General features: G+C 40.7%; 1 protein-coding gene across 17 annotated transcripts; it reads left to right on the forward strand.

Annotated features, from left to right (window-relative positions):
• Positions 1-25,674, forward strand: LOC125230479 (myosin heavy chain, muscle). Of its 17 annotated transcripts, XM_048135636.1 has the most exons (25): positions 1-297; positions 666-809; positions 2,699-2,883; positions 3,219-3,414; positions 3,770-3,833; positions 3,911-4,009; positions 6,340-6,443; positions 8,580-8,717; positions 8,872-9,141; positions 10,132-10,302; positions 11,661-11,840; positions 12,377-12,533; positions 13,508-13,566; positions 15,499-15,586; positions 15,846-15,963; positions 17,120-17,237; positions 17,571-17,707; positions 18,128-18,254; positions 18,630-18,839; positions 19,733-20,619; positions 21,441-21,519; positions 22,361-22,606; positions 22,908-24,743; positions 25,007-25,046; positions 25,251-25,674. In XM_048135636.1, the coding sequence occupies exons 1-24, from the start codon at positions 91-93 to the stop codon at positions 25,028-25,030; spliced, it is 5,844 nt and encodes a 1,947-aa protein (XP_047991593.1). In that variant the 5' UTR covers positions 1-90; the 3' UTR covers positions 25,031-25,046; positions 25,251-25,674. The 17 variants fall into 17 exon arrangements, with proteins under 17 accessions (XP_047991593.1, XP_047991581.1, XP_047991594.1 ...); XM_048135624.1 differs by lacking the exons at positions 10,132-10,302; positions 17,120-17,237; positions 25,007-25,046 and adding exons at positions 9,754-9,924; positions 16,760-16,877; XM_048135637.1 differs by lacking the exons at positions 10,132-10,302; positions 25,007-25,046 and adding an exon at positions 9,754-9,924.
• Positions 25,675-26,107: the final 433 nt, after the last annotated feature.

Below are 26,107 nucleotides of genomic sequence, written 5' to 3' on the forward strand. Positions count from 1 at the left end.
GGCTTCGTTAAACATCAGCTGTGTTTACAGGAAGGCTCAGGGCTGCTCTCGTGTCTCGACTAGCCCAGAAGTCTCGTTAACCCTCCGAACATGCCGAAGCCAATCGTACAGGAGGGTGAGGACCCCGATCCAACCCCGTACCTGTTCGTGTCTCTGGAACAGAAGCGCATCGACCAGAGCAAGCCCTACGACGGCAAGAAGGCATGCTGGGTTCCGGACGAGAAGGAGGGTTTCCTCCAGGGCGAGATCAAGGCTACCAAGGGCGACCTGGTGACCGTCAGCCTGCCTGGTGGCGAGGTAATATATGCAGTTTTTACTATGAACACTTAAATTCTGATAAGCTATCACTATTTATGAAAATCTATTTCATTGTTATTGAGAACATATAAGAAGTAGTTTTGAAGTTGGAATAGGTACCAGAAACCTGAATGTATCAGCAATATTGAACTTTTAGTCGCACTGTCTTTGAGAATTACAATCCTGTTAGGTTCTCTAATAGATTTATAGTAACTCCAATTTTAGGAATTAACTGAATGATTTTCAATATATTCAATTTAGACATTAAATTTTTAATCCTAATATCATCTTTTCTATTGTTTTAATTTATAGCATTTCGATATTGTTGTTAATATTACAAATATATTAAACTGATCTTAAATGAGCAGGAAAAGACATTAAAAAAGGAACTCCTCTCACAAGTGAATCCACCGAAATTTGAAAAAGTCGAAGATATGGCAGACCTGACATACCTTAACGACGCTGCCGTGCTGCATAACCTGCGGCAGCGATACTATGCGAAACTGATCTATGTAAGTAGGCGCCCATGGCGCCTTTTCATTATTACCTTACTAATATGACCATCTTTCCCGCAGACAAAAGACTTCAAGAAGGATCTTGTAGGCCAGGTCAACCCGCCCAAGTACGAAAAATGCGAGGACATGTCCAACTTGACATACCTCAACGACGCTTCGGTTTTGTATAACTTGAAGCAGAGATATTACCATAAGCTTATCTACGTAAGTTAGGAGCCACGCCGGCTGGAGTTGGAGTCTTGCAGTGTGCATGCCGAATCCTTGTCCAGTTCTGTAGACACTTTGCCTTAAACTCAGTAATTAATTGGAAACACGTGTTCATTCAATCCATGCACTTAGCTGATTGCCATATTATTACTATTGATTACTAGATGCAATGATAGTAGTAAAAATTTGGAACTGTATCAATTACTAAATTTGTTTAACTTTCAACACTATCCATCATTGCGATCTTATTTTAATAGCCTTCTAAATGTCGATGATATTATTGGAGAGCTACCAAGCCAAAGATCAATAGCTGCCCATGAGGCGCAATTCATTTTGGACTGATGGCTCAATTTGTATATAAATAGTGCGTTGGATATCAACGTGGGCTATTTTGGTGCCTTGTTATTTCGGTCGCGCTTAAGCTATGCAGACTGTAAGCCAGATGTTCTTAATAGAGCGCGCGCAAAAAAATATGTCACCAGGTGAATGGACATGTGTTTGCTCCTTTTTTCTATATATTTTTTATATTTTACGCGTTATTTGCAAATGTGAGATGACCTTGATTGGATCATAAATCGTTATCATTTTCAAACCGGCATAAGAGGTAAATGTGTCTATGTTCCTCTATTCCTTCCTAAAAACCCCGTTCGAACTTGAACCCTTTTACAGAGGACAAGTCGAAGTTTATCCAGCGATACCGGCGTCTGGAGGATTGTGTGTTTCTTGTATCGGGTGTCTCACCGTTTTCTTAGTCTACTGATTTCTTTTAGTGCCTAAGATTTTGCGAGAAAGGTATCGATACAATACCCCTTGCAGTTTTACAGAATTCTTATTTCAGATTGTTTTCTTTGTGTTTTATCTAAGAAATATCAAAAAACTCGTAGATTGTGTGTCTGTATTGACATGTCAATATACAATATTAAAGAGTAATTATCAGAGTTGGCAGAGAAAATTAAGAGATTTTTGATGTTTCTACTATTTTATACGCGGAGACTCAAAGTATCGATACAGTACTGTCTCCGTGTTAGTGTGTCTTTATTTAATTTGTTTTTGATCTGAATATTGTCAACAAATTACGTAAGAAATATGAATGACTCACATCACGTTAGACCACACCGGTTCGAAACTGAAGCTTGCGGCGCATTGTTTTCTTTGGAAAGATCACGACAATCACCTAATCATCAGTGACCTTCACAGAAAATTAAGCGCTGAAAGTTTCGGCCCGGATCTAGCCCGGTTTAACGTGAGTCATCGTTTATACCTTTTCCCCTGTTCACAAATCATATTAAAACGACAGTAATAATCGACGTACGTACGTAATTAGTTGACAAAATCAGAATTGTGCGGAGATTCATTACACTTACAAAATTTTATCAAAATTGACCTTCGTGACTTTGTTTTGATCTAACTTTTTGGCCGTTAAAATTTATAATCAAAAATTACGCTTTCCGTATGTCAAACTTCAGACCAGGGTCAATTTAATGTGTTCACACTTGCGATGACCATCCAAGTGTGAATGATTAGTTGTAAGTCCCCGGTTATCAGTTTGATTTGCGCTTAGAAGCATCATCTCGATCTATATCAGTAATGTCCACGCAAAAAAAGTGTTAACCTATTTCATGTTTTTCATCACTCTCACCATCAGCCTCTTTACAAAGTGTATGATTATGTTCCTCTAGACGTACTCTGGTCTCTTCTGCGTGGCTATCAACCCCTACAAGAGATTCCCCGTGTACACGACCCGATGCGCCCGCCTGTACCGTGGCAAGCGCCGCTCGGAAGTGCCCCCCCACATCTTCGCCATTTCCGACGGCGCTTACGTCAACATGTTGACCAACCACGAAAATCAATCTATGTTGATTACGTAAGTAGAAACTTGAAAATTTCTGAAACAGGTTTCACAAAGTTATTACACATTTGAGTTATCTTTCCGTTTACTTAAGTAAACGTCAAAAAGAATAAATTGATGGAGAAGAAATTTGTACATAAAAAGGCCGAATTCAAATTCTAAACCAGAGAGAAGACAAAAAACTTCTGGCTTGCTTCAAATCAGTATAACGAGAAACAAAAAAATCTCAATTGTTTGTTTATATCAAAATGTAAAGGATTTTTGCTACCTTACTTCATCTGCTTTGTCACTGATTATGCACATGAATCTTAGCGGAACCTTGCACTAATCAAAATCCTTACAATCCTCAGCGGTGAGTCTGGTGCCGGAAAGACTGAGAACACGAAGAAGGTAATTGCGTACTTCGCCACCGTCGGTGCCTCCCAGAAGAAGGACCCCAACCAGGAGAAGAAGGGCTCTCTGGAAGACCAGGTCGTCCAGACTAACCCTGTGCTTGAAGCCTTCGGTAACGCCAAGACCGTCCGTAACGACAACTCTTCCCGTTTCGTAAGTATTTGCATTATCAATCATTATATTTTAATAAGATGCCTATAATATTTAAAATAAATGATAGAGTTCAAATTCAATAAGCTATTGAAACAAAGAAAACAAAGAATATTAAAAGTTATATTTACTTTTAAAGTAAATTGAAAAAAAAAAAACTTTATGAAAATTACTATCATGGCTGATTTCTATATGTAACTCGTTTCTATCATAAACACTTACGTGTGCTTAATCTCATATTGTCTTGTTCTCTATTAAAATGTCGCCGTCGTCGTTCTAAATGACAGGATTCTGATAACTTGAAAATTAGATTGGTAATATCAGTTAAGTTAATGAACTCGTTTTCCTCTTTCTCCAGGGTAAATTCATCCGTATCCACTTCGGCCCCTCTGGAAAACTGGCTGGTGCTGATATCGAGACCTGTAAGTTCTTCTACATTTGCGCCATGGATATCATTAGTGCTTTTAAGAATTGATTCTTAAGTTTCGATTTTCTCCAGACCTGCTCGAGAAGGCCCGTGTCATCTCCCAGCAAGCTCTTGAGCGTTCTTACCACATCTTCTACCAGATGATGTCTGGCTCCGTTGAAGGACTGAAGCGTACGTATAAACATATAAACATCACATTCAAGTTATTAATCAGTAAATCATAAAATAATTGATAAAATAAGAACAATAAAAATATTTGAGATAAAGTCCAATGGGACGTCATGTATAATAATTGTGTATCACGTTGGACATGTGATAGAATATGAAGGAAAAATAATGAATGTGTCCACCTACACACATAAAAGTAAGCGCAAGCAATAAGGTGAAGGTTATTTTGAATTAATTTTGTTTATTATCTCATGAAATTACTTTATCATTAATTATTAGCTCGATGATCAAAGTGTCATTCGCGAGTCTTCTGGTTCATCACGTGTTCAAGGTTTTTTTTTATGTAGGTTATTTATTTATTTATTACTTAGAATATTTTTGAATATAATATGAATTCTTAGGAAATCATTTAGATTACAACGCTCTTTTTGACTTCATTTTCTTTTGATATTTAAATTATATTTGACGCCCACACTTATGTACACACCCCAAACACTCAGACAATATCCTTACACTGAATAATAATCGGCTGTCCCAGATCAAAGCCTAGTAAGTGCATTCAATCAATCAATCAGTCAATCTGTGTAAGAATGTCCTGTAATATTATTATTAATATATTATATATATTTAAAAAAAAAAACCGAAATTTTACAGGAGAGGCAAATAAAGATTTTGTTAAAAAAAAATAGTACCAAAGACCTTTTTCTCACAAGACTTTGTTTTATATAGAGAAGTATAACTTGCTTTACAAGACAAACTGTTAAAATTATATGTATGTGTCTTTTTAGAACTTTTATGTGCCAACTGATTACAAAAAAATAATAGTAATGTTTTGTCAATTGCAAAACAAAAACCTAGCAAGTGGTCTTACTAAGTATTTAAAATGGTTCATTTTCGCGTTATATCGGCATTTGCCACGGCTCATGAGAGCCTGGGGTCCGCTTTGACAACTAATCGCAAGATTTGGCGTAGGCACCAGTTTTTACGAAAGCGGCTGCCATCTTACCTTCCAACCCGAAGGGTAACTAGGCCTTATTGGAATTAGTCCGGTTTCCTCACGTTGTTTTCCTTCACCGAAGAGCGACTAGCAAATATCAAATGACGTTTCGCACATAAGTTCAGAAAAGCCGGGTTCGAACCCGCGACCTCCGGATCGAAAGTCGCACTTTCTTACCGCTAGGCCACCAGTGCTTCCAAATGAATTGCAATTTAATTGCCATCTAGGGGATTAAAATGATTTTGAAATTACTGACTATTAGTTATTTCCCGCAGCTTCACCGCACTAACTTCAACTTAAGAAGTGATGTCTGATCACCTTATAATATTTGGCAATCGACACCAAAAATCACGCCTTGTTTCTGGCATTAAGGGCACTAATTTTGCAACTAGAGTGTCTTTTGTTAACACGATAGTTTCATACCTATATATGTACGTTAAGATACACCCTATACTGCACATCAACAACCTGTTACAGGCACTAGGTACCTACTGGCAGTTATTGCTTTAGGTAGATTGGAAATGCATAATTGATAGCACTATTTAAGTTGCTCGCGTCATCAAGTATATATAAGTAGGTACCTACTTAAAATAGATCGCAAAAATAATGTTAAAAAGCATTCCGAATGTTAATACCTCGATCCAAGCCCCAGTTAAACATTACAGATAAAAAACACAATTCAGCACCACAAGCACTTTTGCGATCGATTTGTAGGCCACGCCATCGCCACACTCAATATTAAATAAGTAAGCTTTTTAAAAGCAGCTGCTAAAATTCGTCTCCATCGATCACTTTTATTCATCTTGCGTCCGCGCAGCAGCGCAAAGTACGACAAACTACAAACTTCAAGTTGAAACTCGTTCCCTATAATTCGGATCCCGAACGGAACAACCGCGGGCGGGGGGCGCGGGAACGGCGACCGTTAGAATTCAAACTTCACTCATTACTGACTTGCTATGTTTTATTTAAATTTTTAAAATTTAAAACCTGGTATGGGACAATTCCATATTCAAAAACCTAGTATGTTCCGTTTACAAACTCAGAAACTTAGTATGGCATGCATTTACTAGGTTTTTGGACTTGAAAATGTTACTTACTAGGATTTTGAATATATTTTTTCCATGTAAGATATGCACTTGCTAGGATTAGAGGGTTTCGTAACTTTGATTCTAATTGAGATAGAAATACAGGTGTTTTTGCATTAGACGCAGCTCAACATTTGAGGCTGATTTATTAAAAAAACGTATTTTGACAAAAATGTCCCTTGCTAGGTTTTGATCTGGGACAGCCGTGATGCACTAAATTGGTAATTAACGTGTGTGTTTATGACATTTAGCGATGTGTATGCTGTCAAACGACGTATATGATTATCACATCGTTTCGCAAGGAAAAACTACCATTCCCAATTTAGATGATGGAGAGGAATGTTTGTTGACTGACGTAAGTCTAGGCCCCCAACAATATGGGAGGCTTTCCCGAGTTTTGTTTTACATTCGATTGCTCTTTCGAGGTGACTTGGGCTATCGGACCGTCGCACCCGTTGACTGGTGTGATTGTTAGCTTAATAAGTGTGTGTCCGCTTCCAAGAACATTAAGGGCGTTGATTGGCATGTCTTAGTGGGTGAATTTCTCAGCTTGATTTTTTTGTGGCGGAGCTGATAATCATTGTGTGGGCTAATTGTTTCCGGGTTTTTATTTTTTTATGAAAACCAATCCTACCTTCCTTCTTCTTCACCTTCGGCAACATTGCAAATTGTTACAAGTTTTATGTATATTTATTTAAAAATAATTTTCCATCGAAATTCTAATTTTGGTGTAACGTCCAGAGCCTGTTTTTAGCGGATTATGGCTATGGTAAATCCAGTAAATCCGCAGCTATAAAAAAAACTTGCCATAACTTCATTCTTTATTACATTAAGTATATTTTAAGCTGACATAAGTCAATATTATTATACAATTTGACACTTATAACTGAGCACTAAAAGTTAAAATAATAGAAAAATGAATAAAAGGCTTTATTTTTGATTTTATTTTTTATTTTTGTGGGTAGACCAATTTTGGTGGCGACCATGTCATTGAAATCGTGATTTCTCTAAAACTACTTATTATAATGAAAGGTCATTGATACATAACATTGGTAATAATTAGTTATGTAACATCAGTACATAATTTCAACAAAAAATTACAAAACTAAAAAAATCCACCAAAATTATTCAAATTTCGAGTATGTTGAAATTCACCCTAGTTCAGTTTATAAGCGCACCAATTACCAATATGACTGTGATTGGTGTCCCTTTATAGAGAAGTGCGTTTTGTCGAACGACATCAATGACTACCACATCGTCGCGCAAGGCAAGACTGTCATTCCTGGCGTCGATGACGGCGAGGAAATGAGGCTTACTGACGTGAGTCCAGAACACGACAAAACTGGCTCATTTCATTCTATCTTCTTCACTTCATTTCTTCTGCTGTTTCTGTCGCTTGTCGCTTTGCTTACGGCGCTACTAGCGTCGCGTATGTGTGTGTCAGATCTTGGCTTGATGTTCACAGAGATGACGATGCTAAGCAACCGCATCTCGGACTATCCCCTCATAAGTCAAGGACAAACTCGAATACCTGGCGTCAACGATAGTGAGGAGCTGTTGCTGACGGTCGTAAGTGAGCTGACGGACGCTTCAGAGTTATTCGTGCACTGGACATTGAGCAATCTCTGACACGCACATGCTCGCCCCCCGCATTGTTCCCAAAAAGGGCTTTTTGCACAGAGTTTGGTTCCCCTTCACCCCCAACAGGTTACCCGACACGATAACAAAATACACGACGACGATAAGTTTAGGATGTTCCACCGTTTTGGCTAAAAGGGTGATTGTATTAAATTGTTCAATATTGTTTGACCAACAGCTATGTGTTTCTTGTCCAACGACATCTACGATTACTATAACGTCTCCCAGGGTAAGATTACCATCCCCAATATGGATGACGGCGAGGAATGTCAATTGACCGACGTAAGTTGTCTGCGAATAGCAGCAGTTTGAGAGACCCACCGGAAATTTTACCCTATGTGTTACCCAATACCATTGTCGTTACTATAATGGTAAAATAGACAACCAGAAATATAAGTAGTTTAGATAATATAATCACAGCCAAAAGAATTGACCTGGGATTATAGATAGATTTTAGTACCCTATAATTTTGGATTGGGGGGTCTAAATTTAGTACACCTCAGAGTTTAGATTCCTGTGCACCGAAACCAAAATGGACCTATACGCGTTGCCCCGCTTAACATAATAACCGCCTTTTTATTTTACATTTTGCTAACAATTAATTATTTGTTGTCTTGTTTTCTCTAAGGCCTTTGAGTATTTTTCTATCATCCCAGCATTTTAATATAAATTTTCATATTTGTCTTAAACCTTATAAAGTCAGATCTGATATTTTTGTCTCCCATTTTTGTTTCGTTCAAATAGTAAACTTTAAAACCCACTGAGTAACAATAGTCTTGCTGTATTTAGTATATTCAAGGCCTTACTGACATTTTCTTTAAGCTCGTTATTGACATATGTTTTGGTATTATAGCAAGCTTTCGACATCCTTGGTTTCACCCAAGAGGAGAAGGACAACGTATACAAGATCACCGCCGCTGTCATGCACATGGGTGGCATGAAGTTCAAGCAGAGGGGTCGCGAGGAGCAGGCTGAGGCTGATGGCATGGAGGCGAGTTAAACACACTTTCATACAAATCTAAAGTAGCCATAACATGTTGCCCTACTCGAGAGGTTTCCCTATGTAAAACAACAGAAGAACAATGCTTAAAGATGCAATCGTAAAAACTAAAGAGAAAAACTAACAGATAACTTTCTAATTTCAGGAAGGTGAACGCGTTGCCAAGCTCCTTGGTGTTGACTGCCAGGACTTGTACAAGAACTTGCTTAAGCCCCGCATCAAGGTCGGCAACGAGTTCGTCACCCAGGGCCGTAACAAGGACCAGGTCACCAACTCCGTCGGTGCCCTCTGCAAGGGTGTCTTCGATCGTCTCTTCAAGTGGCTCGTCAAGAAGTGTAACGAGACTCTTGACACCAAGCAGAAGAGGCAGCACTTCATTGGTGTACTGGATATTGCCGGTTTTGAAATCTTCGACGTGAGTATCGCCGGCAAGACTTAGGCACATTTGTTGCTTTCGAGTGAAAGTCAGAATGTAGCCTCTTATATTAAGTAAATTTCACAAAATCGATTCTAATATCTGCAATTAAGTGTTACTACTGAAGTATTAACACTTTATTGTGGTCAATAAAATAATAATAGAATTAGAAAATAGTATTAAGTTAATTAGACTATATTTTAGTTACTGTAGAGTAGTAATGTTTTTTTCAAAATTTCTCTATGTTAATATCCATTTGATTTCCTAGTACAATGGTTTTGAGCAACTCTGCATTAACTTCACAAACGAGAAACTCCAACAATTCTTCAACCATCACATGTTTGTGTTGGAACAAGAAGAGTACACCAGAGAAGGCATCCACTGGGAGTTCATTGATTTCGGAATGGACTTATTGGCGTGCATTGACCTTATTGAAAAGGTATACTGAGTGTAACGCACGCTCGGTTGAAGGCAGTTCCATGTGTTTAGAGTATAGCTTATAGACTTTAGTTTACTCTGTGCCCTACTAACAGATCTCCGTGATAACGAGATAGCATAGATTTTGTTAACCATAATTGTCGATTTACCTGGGTTTCCTATTGTTCATAAAAGTACAACGGTTTCGAGCAACTCTGCATTAACTTCACCAATGAGAAGCTGCAGCAGTTCTTTAACCACCACATGTTCGTACTTGAGCAAGAAGAGTACAAGAAGGAGGGCATCAACTGGGCGTTCATCGATTTTGGCATGGACTTGCTCGCTTGTATCGATCTGATCGAGAAGGTAATAGTTGGTGGTGGTCGATCATCCCGTCGACGCTGGAACTCAAGACGGGGATTTTTCAAACTTCAATCAAATATCGAACAGACCCTCCAGTCTCTGGCAGGGCTTCATTAGTAGGGACTAAACCCAACAGCTGCGGAATGTGATCCGTAGTAAATCCAAACCTAACCCTTGACTTAACTTTCCACATTACTTATTTCCCTGCAGTTCAATGGTTTTGAGCAACTCTGCATTAATTTCACCAACGAGAAACTGCAGCAGTTCTTTAACCATCACATGTTCGTGCTGGAACAAGAAGAATACCAGCGCGAAGGCATCGAGTGGACTTTCATTGACTTTGGCATGGACCTCCAAATGTGCATTGACCTTATTGAAAAGGTAGTTGGCGGAAACGCAACAACAAGAGCTTGCCTCACGCCACAGGGTGTTCGAAAGAAGTAACCTGTTTTTACTTTCAATTTAATTTCATTTGTTACTTCATTCGAGCTACTCACCAATGCAATGTATTGTGTTATATGTGTTCTGTGTTATACGTGTTCTTACAATTTTAATATTTTCTCACACCAACGGCCATCGTTTCCACACAATGAAGTCTAGTTGTTTAACAGTTACGATTATTTTTTCCATGTGTCACGATCCAGATGAACGGGTTTAATCAGCTATGCGTTAATTTTACGAACGAAAAATTACAACAATACTTTAACCATTTCATGTTCGTGTTAGAGCAAGAGGAGTATGAACGTGAAGGAATCCAATGGACCTTCATAGATTTTGGTATGGACCTTCAAGCGACTATAGAATTGATAGAAAAGGTATTAGAAAAGAGTATAAGTATCTTAAGATAGGCGCGATTAGACGACGCTTGGGGCTGAGAACATCTCCCGCAAGTACATGGCTGGCTGATCCCTTGCTCCGCGGTATAAACAAATGCTTTGCACACACGCGATCCTTTTCATCTCTTGAGGCTAAAAGCATTTAAAACGTAAATTAGTATCCTTGCGAAACTGTACATGCTGTTTAATTGTATCAAATGATCAAAATATTCTATAATACTATATAAATCTCTAACAAACTTAGCTGTGTTATGGGATATTAATATTATATTGACCATCTTGATATACTTATCACAGTTTGTGCTCACACTGCCGATAGGACACTTGCAACACTAAGTATAATAAAATCTAATCAGTTATGTTGCGTATATTATACTTAGCTAATCAGTAATCTTAACTGCACCAGTAATACCTAAATAGTAATTTTTTAACAGTGAAGATTTAATAAAAATGGAAATAAGAAATTATGTGAACGTTGCAATACGCTAATTATAAGCAATATACCTAAAAATATATAGCTAATAAAATTACACACACTATTGAACAGAGCACACTATTAATAATGCATGCTGCTTAGCTTATTCGATAACGCTTAACAAATATACACACTAGAATAAGAACCCCCTTTTAAAGTAAAGTAGTACTTATTTAAATTAAAACATCTTTCTCTTCAGACTTACAATAAAATATTTTATGTTAATTATTTGCCTCAGTAATTCCTCATTTGATATGTAATTCTTCAATAGCGATAAAAAATCTTTATCAATAACACCAACATAGTTATGTTTTTAAAATTTTCTAACTGATGACACAATTTTAGTTGTATAGTACATTTTGCACAGTAGCATTTCCAGAAGGCAGCGCCCGTAACTTCGTGTTCTAACGCTACCGGTCCGTTTCCAGCCCATGGGTATCCTCTCCATCCTTGAGGAAGAGTCTATGTTCCCGAAAGCCACCGATCAGACCTTCGTTGAGAAGTTGAACAACAATCACTTGGGCAAGTCACCTCCGTTCCTGAAGCCCAAGCCCCCCAAGCCCGGTTGCCAGGCCGCCCACTTCGCTATTGGCCATTATGCCGGCAATGTAAGTATTTTTAATCAATTTATTAACTTTTATTTCTCCAACAGAAAGAATTATCTTCCATCCTCCTAGAGAATCAAAAAGGCTTCGTTGATACGGTATTTGGTTACTGGCCTGTCATGCCAATATCGCCTAGCGAACAGATAATTTGTAGGACCCTTAAAGGTGACTTAAAATGAAAATAGCGTTCACTAGTACACTGTCGAGCACTGGCGCTTTTACCTTATAAACAGCTCTTTCATTTAAGCTAGTTAAGATAGAGAATCCTTCAAAAGTTAGATGTTTGATGAACCTTATAATTTTTTTATTCTTTTCTATACACCGTGCGACCCTCAGTACGAACAAAGGAATGAGTTAACTCTTTGACAAGTCTGTCTGAAATGTCTGCAATCGATGCCACTAGACTTAAAATATTGAGCCAGAGGTCGTTATTTCAAGTCTCATACCTGTAATTTTCCAAATTTAAATTTAAAAGAATGATTTTTATTCTACATGGTATGCCTTCACTAAGACACTAACTTATATTTCTTCTTGAACAGGTCGGTTACAACATCACTGGCTGGCTTGAGAAGAACAAGGATCCCCTTAACGACACTGTCGTAGACCAGTTCAAGAAGGGAGTCAACAAATTGCTGGTTGAGATCTTCGCTGACCATCCTGGTCAGTCCGGTGGCGCTGATGCCGGTGGCGGCAAGGGTACGTATCAATCACTTTCATCTCATATGAATACAGTTAAAAATATTAAATGATAATCTTTAATTCTTATTCTGTTAAGCCCCTAGAAGAATTTTGATCTCCAAACAGGTGACCAGGTACCATGAGCTGTACACATACCTTCTGTGAACATATTACCATCACACACCACAGCCCAAATGTCACTTACCAAAATCACTTCAATACTTCGGTGATCTTGGATTATTTCATTTTTAACCGCCTTCCAAATCTCAAGGGAAGGGGTTCTCAATTCGTCTGTTTTTTTTTTTTTTTTTATGTTTGTTCCTCGATATCTCCGTCGTTACTGGACTGATTTTGAAAATTTTTTTTTGATTGAATGTATATGCATACAGATTGGTCCCATTTTTCTCAGAACCCAGTTCTGGTGCTGGGATCCTGGAGAAATCGAGGGAACTCCTCAAATCTGAAAGGCATACATATGGTGATTTTTATGTTTTTATAAAGGAACAGCATGCATTTACGTACGGAACAGTGATATTTGGTGCAGTGGAACTCCTGATGATGGTCAGAATGGAACTCCTCAAATCTGAACGGCACACTTATAGTGACTTTGGTATTTTTATAAGAACAGCATGCACTTACGTCCAGAACAGTGACATTTGGTGCAGTGGAACTGTTGATGAAGAGTGAGCCGTCCCTGGTTAGAGTTCCGTTCTGATAATCATTCTCATCTGTAAGTACTTCAGAATCATCCAAATTTCAAAATTGGTTCAGAAATGACGGAGATATCGAATAACAAACATTAAAAAATATACAGACGAATTGATAACATAATCCAACATTTGAAAGTATTTATCACCAGAACCCCAAAGGAAGGCGGTTTTTTTTTCTTAAAAATTATACACCATCATTTGTAATTAATATATTTACATCATTAGGGATATATTTACTATTACACTTTTATGTTTATTTCTCATGTCACTTTTTAACTTAAGGCGCTGGAGGCAAGCGTGCCAAGGGTTCTGCTTTCCAGACTGTATCATCGCTCTACAGGGTAAACTTATATTCATTGAAAGGAATTTGCTTCAATGGCTACGGCGTAGCTTCAGTGTATCGTCTCTCATGCTTAAGATTAATCCTTGTTACTACTGAATCTACTCCTCTTAGAGCCAGTTGCATCAACTACGTTTGACAGACACATCATCGTCACGCAGCAGATGTCTACGGAACTTCCCATACAATAAAAAAATAAAGAACGCTTTAACGGTGACAGACGGTTTGATGCAACCGGCCCTAAGTCTTTCATATTCAGTGGTAATGAGGGTCGGCCATTCACGCTTACACATTACCTTGTCATAAGGTAACGGCGGCTATTAACGCGGGTATCGAAATCGACGTCCATTACCGCCGCATTTGCAAATACGCATTTTATAGGCAAACCGACCAATTTCTTAAAAAAAGTTACTCACACAAAGGAAGCCTGTTTAGTTGACTAACGCACATATAGGCGATAGAGAGTGTGAATGAAATAAGACGCTCGCTATTTGACAGTTTTTGCCACGGGGCCGCGAGAAGAGGTTGTGTCATACTGACGTGTGACGCTAAACCTAAGTGAACTCCAATCTCATTTAGTAGTTTACGTAATAATTATGGCAAACAGGTGAAAGTTATGCATTTCAAATTATTGTTTATAGTTTTCTACATGACTTCTGAGTACTTTTTACGTATTGTTTAGCCTGGAAATGTGTTTAAAGTGGAAATTAAAAAACAGCGGTGAAAGGCGCCATTTCGTGAGTAGATTCTATTACTGTGGTATACCACAGTAATAGTTAAAGTAGTGATATTAGTTCTTTTTGCTTTATTTTAAGTATATGTGATCAGTTATATAATGTCTTATAGTTGTTTCAATCTTGATCTATTCACGCTATCAAAGAACTATTTACGCGGTATGAAAATTATTCAACAAAACCTTAATTTTTAGCAAAAACTTCATGACTGATTTCGTAGTTTCTATGAAAACCGTTAATTTGTATTTTTTTTTAAACATTGACATAAAGTCTGATGCTTACTAACCAGTTATGTAAACTTGGTTTTAATATAAGGTTGCAATATTTTATTTTGATTTGTAATGAAAATACATCTGTATGACTTTGTTTTTATGGGTCGGAATTAGATTTTATAATACTCCAATTTATGCCTATTACCGATGGTACGATCAGATAACCCTCGGTAATAGAATATATAAGAATCTATTACCGATCCATGCAATATTTGTTTGGGTCGGTAATGGGTTCCTATAGAAGTATCTATTACCGAGCGACATATTAGTCTTGTATCAAAATATGACATTTAGTGTACCGTAAGTACAGATTTCTTAGGTGAAACTGAGTCTTCTGTGGGTATGCATAAAGGAGGAAAGTATAGGTATATGTATTTGTCATAATTTGTATATTCAACCGTCGGTATTAAGCTCCGAATTTTGAGATGGGTTTCCATTTACCGATGGAAGAAAAACACTGTCATTCATACCCTCGGTAATGAAATCTCAATTCGCGTTAATAGAACTGCAGCCTGTTCATTACCACGGTAATAGAAAATTTAGGTATGTTGGCTTCAATAATCATTTTATGACATATAATAAACTAAAATAATCCTAAAACTCTTCAAAACTAATAGTTCAATAAATACTCTTCCATAAAAAAAATATTTGTGGTCGTTAATGAGCTTTGATACCCTTAATTTTTTGGTATCTTTTGAAATCTTCCTTAAGTACCACGTTAATAGGCGCCATTACCTTACCTATATTCATGTCTCATTGAGTGCCGCTTTTTATGTTGTTTGCAGACATCTCCTTTAGACAAAACTAGGAAATGTTCTGGGTAAATAATCAATTGGTTTGGATTTAGTTAAATATAATATGAAAAATACTGATTTTTTAAATTGAAATACCATATTTCTTGCATACTAATTTTGTTAATCCATACAGGAACAACTTAACAACCTGATGACGACTCTGAGGTCCACCCAGCCTCACTTCGTACGTTGTATCATCCCCAACGAGTTGAAACAGCCTGGTGAGTAACACTTCTTCTTTACATTATGTATTTCTTTTAGTAAAGTAACCAATATCACTTTTCTCTTATTTGCCTTTTTTAATAAATATATAATTTCGTTCTGTCGTAAACAAAGTCTATTGAGACTTTTCTGTTTCCACTCACTATTTACTGTAAGGAAAACTGCAAAATCTTTAATTTATTAAGCGTTTCTGTGATTTCGTTCGACAATAACGTAAAAAATGTATATGTATATGTTATGGGTGTGTCTTCCCGTCAGGTCTCATCGACTCTCACCTTGTCATGCACCAGCTGACCTGTAACGGTGTGTTGGAAGGCATCCGTATTTGCCGTAAAGGTTTCCCCAACAGGATGGTCTACCCCGACTTCAAGCTCCGGTAAGATCCCAACTTCAAAAATAACTCAAGAATTTAAATTACAACTACATATAACTTCAGTATTTTATGTCTCTGTTTTGATTATCGAGGGTTATTTTATATGTGGTTAGTCAAAACATCTTTTTAGCGCTGGAATTTTCTGGAGCAACTATTCCGGTAATACGGCTGACTTACTGACGTCATCAGTCGAATTCACATAGTTTATAGCTATGAGTAACACCTGTTGAAATAATCATAGATTATTAATAAGATGTTTTATATTAAGTACAACAAATTATTTTAATGACGTGTCACATGCAGAGTATTTTGAAAGACTATATTTATGAAATTATGAATGTTCGAAAAACAGTTACATGATTCTGGCGCCAGCCATCATGACCAACGAAAAAGATCCTAAAGAAGCAGCTAGGAAGTGTCTGGAGTCTGTCGAACTCGACCCCGAGAGCTATCGTATCGGTCACACCAAGGCAAGAATTATAATGGGGCCCAGAATGGTTTTAGCATGAAGAAGTAGAAATGGTCAAACTCTAAAGAATAGAGTTACTTTTGAACCCTTTTTGTCGATCCATTGTTATGAATTAGGTCACTATAACATATAAGGATCCTGGTATATATGTTGTTAATCTGAATTGCAGTTCATACCCCGAATCGTATGCAATGTGATTAACATATCAAGGTTTACATTATGCCCCACATTTTCTTGTACCCTCCCCTTATATACCTAGCACGTTTACATTGTTTTAAAAATATTTATTGTGACTCTCCCTCATTGTGTGGATATATTTTGATAATGTAGCTACAAGATCCTGGCCCCTCAAGCTGTGGACAAGGAATCCGATCCTAAGAAGATCGCCCAAGTCATCCTGGACGCCACAGGCTTGGATGTCGAATCGTACCGTCTCGGTCACACCAAGGCATGTTCATTCGGTTGCGTAGTTAGCTGTGAGAAAGCCAATTGCAAATTATCCATTCTACAGGCAAATTACGACCACCATTTACAATTGGCACAGTAATTTGTCCAGTAGACTCTTAAAACCGCTTCAAAGGGCCCAAGTGACAAGGCTCCTGTTTGGATTTCCCCCTATCCTCCTTTCTACCTGTACACATACATACACGCACACACATTGTTATATTGTTGTATGCTCCTCAAACGCAGATACAAAATTCTGTGCCCGAAGCAGATCAAAGAGCCAATCTCGCCAGAGAAAGCCACCGAGAAAATTCTTGAGCAATCCGGTTTGGACGCGGAGTCGTTCAGGCTTGGAAAAACAAAGGTAGACGTAGTGCATGAGTAACTGACACATCACATACACACTTTCCGATACTAACTCCTCTTGTTCTTTTACTGTCTGTGTCGTCTTTACCTCGTGTTGTCTATATGTCAATTTATGTTTCCATGTCATGCTGCTTCAATAAGGTCCGAATTTTTTTCTAGATTACTGATGCAAATTCCTTACTAACATTAGAAGTTTTTTTTAACATAAAAACAATAATTATCATATTATCATTTAGAGATCAGTCTTACACAAATTATGTGTTAGAAATAATTTTAACTAATCGTCCAAATCGGGCACGTGGACTTGTTCTGACTTAGCTAATATATCCAGGTGTTCTTCCGCGCTGGTGTCCTGGGTCAGATGGAAGAGATGCGTGACGACAGGCTCTCCAAGATTGTGTCTTGGCTCCAGGCCTACATCCGCGGTTATCTGTCCCGCAAGGAGTACAAGAAGCTGCAGGAACAGAGGTATGGTATCTACATTACTTACATTTACTTCTATAACCACATCGCCTACTTACACTGTTACTTTAGTGATAGCGGGATCAGTACCTGAAATAAAGTAATAATGTCTTAATTTTATCATGGATATTTCCATATTAAATAAATATTTAAAAAATGTTTAACATTCATAATCTACAGTTTTAATACATTGTTTAATGTTTTAATTTTTATTATCACTTTGAATATCATTTCCCGATTTTTAGCATTCTTAATCTACCGCTGCATTATTTTTAAATGTTTTTCTTTCTTTATTATCTACATTTTTAGTAAATAATAAATTTGGATAAATATCCAAATACCATAATTGCAAATATCCAAAATTATTATCATCAATTTATAGATTCTGTTAGAAAGCTTTTGCTAAGTAAAAATTTGTACCATTAGGGTCGCCCTCCAAGTTGTCCAGCGCAACTTGCGCAAGTACCTGCAACTCCGCACCTGGCCCTGGTGGAAGCTGTGGCAGAAGGTCAAGCCTCTCCTCAACGTCACCCGCGTCGAGGATGAGCTCGCGGTAAGCATCACTCAGCGCATTAACATGATGGAGCACTCTGACCCAATAAATAATCAAATTTAGCGGCGTGAATCAAGTACGCAAATAGCTAAGCCGCACCCACCTGCCGGTTACGTGACACCGCACCTGCCGCGGCCATTTCTGGAATCCCCCCTACTCACCTATAGCTAAGTAATCATGCGCGTGGGCGGCTATCGCCCGCTGGAAAACTCCAGCGCCCCTGTCAGTCGAGCGGTGGGCCGGGCGCGCGCTAACTCCCCCAACGAACGAACCGACATTCCGTATCCAATCAATGATCAATAAAATTTAAATAAAATGGCAACGATACACGTTTCGGAATGGGATGGTGTGGATAAAAGTGTGGTTGAATTGCAGAAACTGGAAGAGAAGGCCAACAAGGCTATCGAGGCCCTGGAGAAGGAGGAGAAGCTCCGCAAGGAGCTGGAGGCGCTCAACGCTAAGCTGCTGGAGGAGAAGACAGCTCTGCTCGGCTCGCTCGAGGGCGAGAAGGGCTCGCTGTCTGAGGTCCAGGAGCGCGCCGCCAAGCTCCAGGCGCAGAAGGCTGACCTGGAGTCTCAACTTAGGGTAAGTGTTAATGGGTTATTAAATTTATTAGTGATGCTATTGATAACATAGCAGAGATGACATTTTCATTAATTTACCAATTCGGACCATAGAATTTATTGAAATAAATTATTAAATCTACCATAGTTGTGACAGGAAAAAAGCCTCATGGAAATAGTTTTTTTATAATAAGAATTATAAGAGAAGTCATGTACTTTTGTGATAATTAATTTACTTTTATTACAGTGGCTCGTGAAAAGAGAAAGAAATTTCCATATAGTCGTACATAACAAAATTAACAAAAGTACCTCAAAATTGCTACCAGCTACGATTTGCACAATTTTCATGACGGATTAGCATGCTGAATCATTCTTTAAATCCTCTGATTTATTAACATGTGGCTCTTCTAAGCGGATATTAATCGTAAATTTTTAATATAATTTTTAACCCGGTAATGATGTGTCATCTTGAAATAGCAATGAGCAATTTGGGTCGCGAATACTCTGGCGCTAAATAAATAATGTACCTAATTAGTTTAATTAATTAGCTGAGATTCCTGCGGCGGGCAAACATACCAGACATTAGTTTACTTAGAAGACATCGCGTTACAAGCCAAATATGTAGCCGTTACACTGTTGCAAAGTAATGCTTCGTTTGCTGGCGTATTTCTTTAAATAAACACGGTTATGTTTACACGAAAAGCAGCTTGAGGAGTTAAAAATAAATTGCGCGTCTGCAGGTTGCACGATTTTATTGCAAACCATTAATTGCTATTATTTGCCGATAGACAGAAGCCAGACGTGTTTAGAGGAAGTGCGAAAGCAATTAAAAGCAAATTGTTTATTTTTCCGATACCTAGTTTTATAAACTTGAATACTGAATATGTATACTGATTCGAGCTTTTGTAATCGCAGGACACCCAGGACCGCCTGACCCAGGAGGAGGATGCCCGCAACCAGCTGTTCCAGAACAAGAAGAAGTTGGAACAGGAGGTCTCCGGTCTCAAGAAGGACGTCGAGGATCTCGAGCTGTCCGTTCAGAAGTCCGAGCAGGACAAGGCCACCAAGGACCACCAGATCCGCAACTTGAACGACGAGATCGCCCACCAGGATGAGCTCATCAACAAGCTCAACAAGGAGAAGAAGATGCAGGGAGAATCTAACCAGAAGACCGGTGAGGAGCTCCAGGCCGCCGAGGACAAGGTCAACCACCTCAACAAGGTCAAACAGAAGCTCGAGCAGACCCTCGACGAGCTGGAGGATTCTCTGGAGCGCGAGAAGAAGCTGCGCGGTGATGTCGAGAAGCAGAGGAGGAAGGTTGAGGGCGACCTCAAGCTGACCCAGGAGGCTGTTGCCGACCTCGAGCGCAACAAGAAGGAGCTGGAGCAGACCATCCAGCGCAAGGACAAGGAGATCTCCTCCCTGACCGCCAAGCTCGAGGACGAGCAGTCCCTTGTCAGCAAACTGCAGAAGCAGATCAAGGAACTGCAGGCCCGCATCGAGGAGCTCGAGGAGGAAGTCGAGTCCGAGCGCCAGGCTCGCGCCAAGGCTGAGAAGCAGCGCGCTGACCTCGCTCGTGAACTCGAGGAGCTCGGCGAGCGCCTCGAGGAGGCCGGTGGTGCCACCTCTGCCCAGATCGAGCTCAACAAGAAGCGCGAGGCTGAGCTCAGCAAGCTCCGCCGCGACCTGGAGGAGGCCAACATCCAGCACGAGTCTACCCTCGCCAACCTGCGCAAGAAGCACAACGATGCCGTCGCCGAGATGGGTGAGCAGCTCGACCAGCTCAACAAGCTCAAGGCCAAGTGAGTATTATTCTTACTACTTATATATTTTTCTATAAGAGCAATAAAAACGCAATTTTCATAAGTATCATCATCCTCCTTGCGCTCATGGGAACCTGGGGTCCGCTTTGACAACTAATAAGGCCTTATTGGAATTAGTCCGTTTTCCTAACGATGTTTTCCTTCACCGAAAAGCGACTGGCAAATATCAAATGGTATTTTGCACATAAGTTCAGAAAAACTCATTGGTACGAGCCGGGTTCGAACTCGCGACCTCCGAATCGAAAGTCTCACGCTCTTACCGCTAGGCCCCCAGCGCAATTTTGTATATGTGGTATAAAATTCACTATAGATTTTATTGCTCTAGATTATTGGAAGCTAAGTATGTATGTATGTGCGTGCAAGTATTTTTATATCGAAAAACCTTGATATATATCGTAAAAATAAGGAAGCGCAATTGGCGAAATAAAAATAGTAACAATCAGAGGGACTCAATTCTAAATATAGCGCTCCTGCGTGGTAAATCCTGTAAACATTAGCATAATGTTTATAAATACTTTTAAGCAACGGAAATGTGATTTTGTATTGAGCCTATGAGACTTGGAACTGTACTCAAATGTGGTGCAAATTCAGGGCAGAGCACGACCGCGCGTCTTGCTACTCGGAGTTAAACAACACACGCGCTGCCGTCGATCAGGTGGCCCGTGAGAAGGTAACATGTCATCCACGAGGCATGTCTACCGAGTTCCCCCGCATGTTCCCCAAACGTGGAAGATCCACGGCCCACTCAAACACAAACACATACCACTAGGTGATATTAATCATGTTTCTAATCCATGCAGGGCTGAGAAGGAACGTTCTCAGTACTTTAGCGAAGTCAATGACCTCCGCGCTGGGCTCGACCATGTGTCCAACGAAAAGGTATAAAATGTTTTGGCATCGGCAGGACTTCGCTTCGCTTTCGCCAAATAGATGGAGTTGCACCCCAAGTCACACAAAAGCTTTATAAATACTTATACAGCCATTATAATGCAACCTAGAGTTATAAAAGCTGTATAATTAGCTTTTAAACAATTTGTGTACATGGGACCTGACACTTTACACAAGCTCAATATAACATATCTAATATAGTTTCAAACTAATCGCAAAAAAGCTGTAAGCGCTTTAACAAGAACTTTAAATAGAAATACCTAATGTAAACTAATAAATAACATCCTCAATAATTTTGATCTGATTTTATATCCTATGTTAACATGAAATAAAAATCCTTTATCCAACTAATAACGAAATAACATTTAGACACCTAATCTTACTGTACAAGAATAAAAAGTAGTCGTGTTAAACCTAGCAATATTTTTGAATAGAGAAAATAATACTTAACCAATAAATGATAGAAAAAAGTTTTCTTCTAACATCATCATTCATGTATTACTTTATTAAGACACTCATGACTACTTATATAAATAATTCCTTGAACGAATGTCAGCCCAAAGATTTAACAACCAGATAAACCATAGATCCACCTTAAATATCGGCATCAAGTATAAGTTTTAACTTTCACCTTAGCCCGTTTTCACAATGGAAAAAATCCAAGATGGCGCCTGTAATGTAAGGGATATCGGTCCTACATCCGATTCGGATGGGATAATGTGAAAAGCCCCAAAAACTCATCATCACTCATTTGCCCTGACCCATTAATTTGGGGTTGGGCCCGACAGCTAAGCTTTAAACCTTTTCCTTACAAGTATTTATTCCCGTACAGGCTGCCCAGGAGAAGATCGCCAAGCAGCTCCAGCACCAGCTCAACGAAGTCCAGAACAGGGCTGATGAGGCCAACCGCACCCTCAACGACCTTGATGCCGCCAAGAAGAAGATGTCCATCGAGAACTCAGACCTGCTCCGCCAACTGGAGGAGGCTGAGTCCCAGGTGTCCCAGCTGTCGAAGATCAAGGTGTCGCTCACCACTCAGCTGGAGGACACCAAGAGGCTCGCCGACGAGGAGGCCAGGGTTAGTATCAATAAAAACACGTATACTAAATATTCAGCAGGCAGCAAAATATTTGTCGCCATTAAAACTTCCGCAAACAAATATTGTTTGGCTGTTTCATAGTAGTTGTTGATCAGTCTACTATTTCCCGTTGCATTAATATGTAAATGTATTAATATATTGTTAAATAAAAAGTGCATAGGTACCTATTAGTGTTTTTGTAAATCGAGGTGAGATTTTCATGATCCACTGATATGCAAGTATATTGGTAATAACGTTTAGCGACATAATAACTAAAATCGATATGTTTTCTTGTCCACAGGAACGCGCCACCCTTCTTGGCAAGTTCCGCAACCTCGAGCACGACCTGGATAACATCCGCGAACAGGTCGAGGAGGAAGCCGAAGGCAAGGCTGATCTTCAGCGCCAGCTTTCCAAGGCCAACGCCGAGGCCCAGATCTGGCGCTCCAAGTACGAGTCCGAGGGCGTTGCCCGCTCCGAGGAACTCGAGGAGGCCAAGCGCAAGCTCCAGGCCCGCCTCGCCGAGGCCGAGGAGACCATTGAGTCCCTCAACCAGAAGGTCATTGCCCTCGAGAAGACCAAGCAGCGCCTCGCCACCGAGGTCGAGGATCTGCAGCTCGAGGTCGACCGTGCCACCGCCATCGCCAACGCCGCCGAGAAGAAACAGAAGGCCTTCGACAAGATCATCGGAGAATGGAAGCTCAAGGTCGACGACCTCGCCGCTGAACTCGACGCCAGCCAGAAGGAATGCCGCAACTACTCCACCGAACTGTTCCGTCTCAAGGGTGCCTACGAGGAAGGCCAGGAGCAGCTCGAGGCTGTCCGCCGCGAGAACAAGAACCTCGCCGACGAAGTCAAGGACCTGCTCGACCAGATCGGCGAAGGTGGCCGCAACATTCACGAGATCGAAAAGGCCAGGAAGCGCCTGGAAGCCGAGAAAGACGAGCTTCAGGCCGCTCTCGAGGAGGCCGAGTCCGCCCTCGAACAGGAGGAGAACAAGGTCCTGCGCGCTCAGCTCGAGCTGTCCCAGGTCCGCCAGGAGATCGACCGCCGCATCCAGGAGAAGGAGGAGGAGTTCGAGAACACACGCAAGAACCACCAGCGCGCCCTCGACTCCATGCAGGCTTCCCTCGAAGCCGAGGCTAAGGGCAAGGCTGAGGCCCTGCGCATGAAGAAGAAGCTCGAGGCCGACATCAACGAGCTCGAAATCGCCCTCGACCACGCCAACAAAGCTAACGCCGAGGCCCAGAAGAACATCAAGCGTTACCAGGCCCAGATCAAGGACCTGCAGACCGCCCTCGAGGAGGAGCAGCGCGCCCGCGACGATGCCCGCGAACAGCTGGGTATCTCCGAGCGCCGCGCCAACGCCCTCCAGAACGAACTGGAAGAGTCCCGTACTCTTCTGGAACAGGCCGACCGCGCCCGCCGCCAGGCCGAACAGGAGTTGGGCGATGCTCACGAACAGCTCAACGAGCTGTCCGCTCAGAGTGCCTCCCTCTCCGCCGCCAAGAGGAAGCTCGAGTCCGAGCTGCAGACCCTCCACGCCGACCTCGACGAGCTCCTCAACGAGGCTAAGAACTCCGAAGAGAAGGCAAAGAAGGCCATGGTTGACGCCGCCCGCCTCGCCGACGAGCTCCGCGCAGAGCAGGAGCACGCCCAGACCCAGGAGAAACTCCGCAAGGCCCTCGAACAACAGATCAAGGAACTGCAAGTCAGGTTGGATGAGGCCGAAGCGAACGCGCTCAAGGGAGGCAAGAAGGCCATCCAGAAACTCGAACAGAGAGTCAGGGAGCTCGAGAACGAGCTTGACGGCGAACAGAGGAGGCACGCCGACGCACAGAAGAACCTGCGCAAGTCCGAGAGGCGTATCAAGGAGCTCACCTTCCAGGCCGAGGAGGACCGCAAGAACCACGAACGCATGCAGGACCTCGTCGACAAACTGCAACAGAAGATCAAGACCTACAAGAGGCAGATCGAGGAGGCGGAAGAGATCGCCGCCCTCAACTTGGCCAAGTTCCGCAAGGCGCAGCAGGAGCTTGAGGAGGCCGAGGAGCGAGCGGACCTGGCCGAGCAGGCCATCAGCAAGTTCCGAGGCAAGGGCCGCGCGGGATCCGCTGCGCGAGGAGTCAGCCCGGCGGTGAGTTTCACTTTTTAAAATTAAAAATTATAAACACTTCACACTTTATAGTAAAAAAAGCCATCGCCTCGTTCCGGGAATACTCCTAGGAAGGCATTAATTTCATACCACCAGACCATTGTCTTTCATATTCTTGACTCGCACTATTCAAACACTAGAAAACTAGATGAAATATATTCGTTTTAGTCAGAATCAAGTCAAAAATTCTATTGCTTATAATTTTCACACCTACTGCTATAACTAAATTGTGTTCTTTCGTCCAGGCGTCCGTAAAAGGGCGTGTTTAGTGAACCAAGGAGAGATGTAAGTTCAGCTCACCCCCACGGCGACAGCAACGGTCGTCGCTACCTGACCTCAGTCCAACAGCCAATCAGAGCTGCCAATCAGGCCTACTGAATGCAAGCCATTCGAAATTTGAATGCCTCCCCTTTTGTATCCGTCTGGCATGGTTCCTTGTTCTTTATAATATTTTGAGTTAGATGCTGATATATGTTCTTCTTTTTCCAGCCCCAGCGCCCGCGCCCCGCCTTCGACGGCTTCGGCACCTTCCCACCAAGGTTCGACCTGGCTAACGATGATTTCTAAACGTTCCACAAACCAAAACGGACTGTACAGATTTTCGTTGTTAATCTAACATAATTTTTTTATACATAGCAGTTAAAAAGCGTGAAACGAAAACTGTAATTTACAACAAAAAAAAACTTTATACACTTTAGTATTCTAATCTTTTTACGAAAACCTATTTTGTAACTTGTTGATATTTATTTATTGCTGATGTATGTATCGAGAGTGGGGGTGGGGGGGAGCGCGGGGCGACCGCCGCGATCCCAGAGACACGCCTACCAGCCCCTTCACCGACGCTCGCGCCGCGCGCCTCTCTGCCCTCTTTGACATGAAATAAAGCGATATCGTTGTCATAAAACATTTAAAATGTTGTTTTCTTTCTATTAATTCCATACCTAGAAGAGTCTCTTTCGACGACCGGTCTGGCGCAGTCGGTAGTGACCCTGCCTGCTACGCCTCGGTCTCGGGTTCGAATCCCGGTAAGGGCATTTATTAGTGTGATGAGCACAGATATTTGTTCCTGAGTCATGGATGTTTTCTATGTATATAAGTATTTATATATTTTTCTCAAACATGGTATGAAATATTGATGTTATGTGCCTTATAATTGGCAGCGAAGTATGACGTTGCAGGTGCGGCTAGGACGATTAATAGATAATGGAATTTCATACAAACCTTGCAGGCCAAGGCCGGCAAAGTCTTCTTTTTTAATTTCCAAACACAGATAATTGTGACATAACATCCAGGTATTTAGCCAATTAAAAAAAAAACTATAAGGGGCTTTATAGACGTGCCGACTG

The sequence above is a fragment of the Leguminivora glycinivorella genome, chromosome 10 (assembly GCF_023078275.1).
Source record: "Leguminivora glycinivorella isolate SPB_JAAS2020 chromosome 10, LegGlyc_1.1, whole genome shotgun sequence".
Taxonomy (NCBI): Eukaryota; Metazoa; Arthropoda; class Insecta; order Lepidoptera; family Tortricidae; genus Leguminivora; species Leguminivora glycinivorella.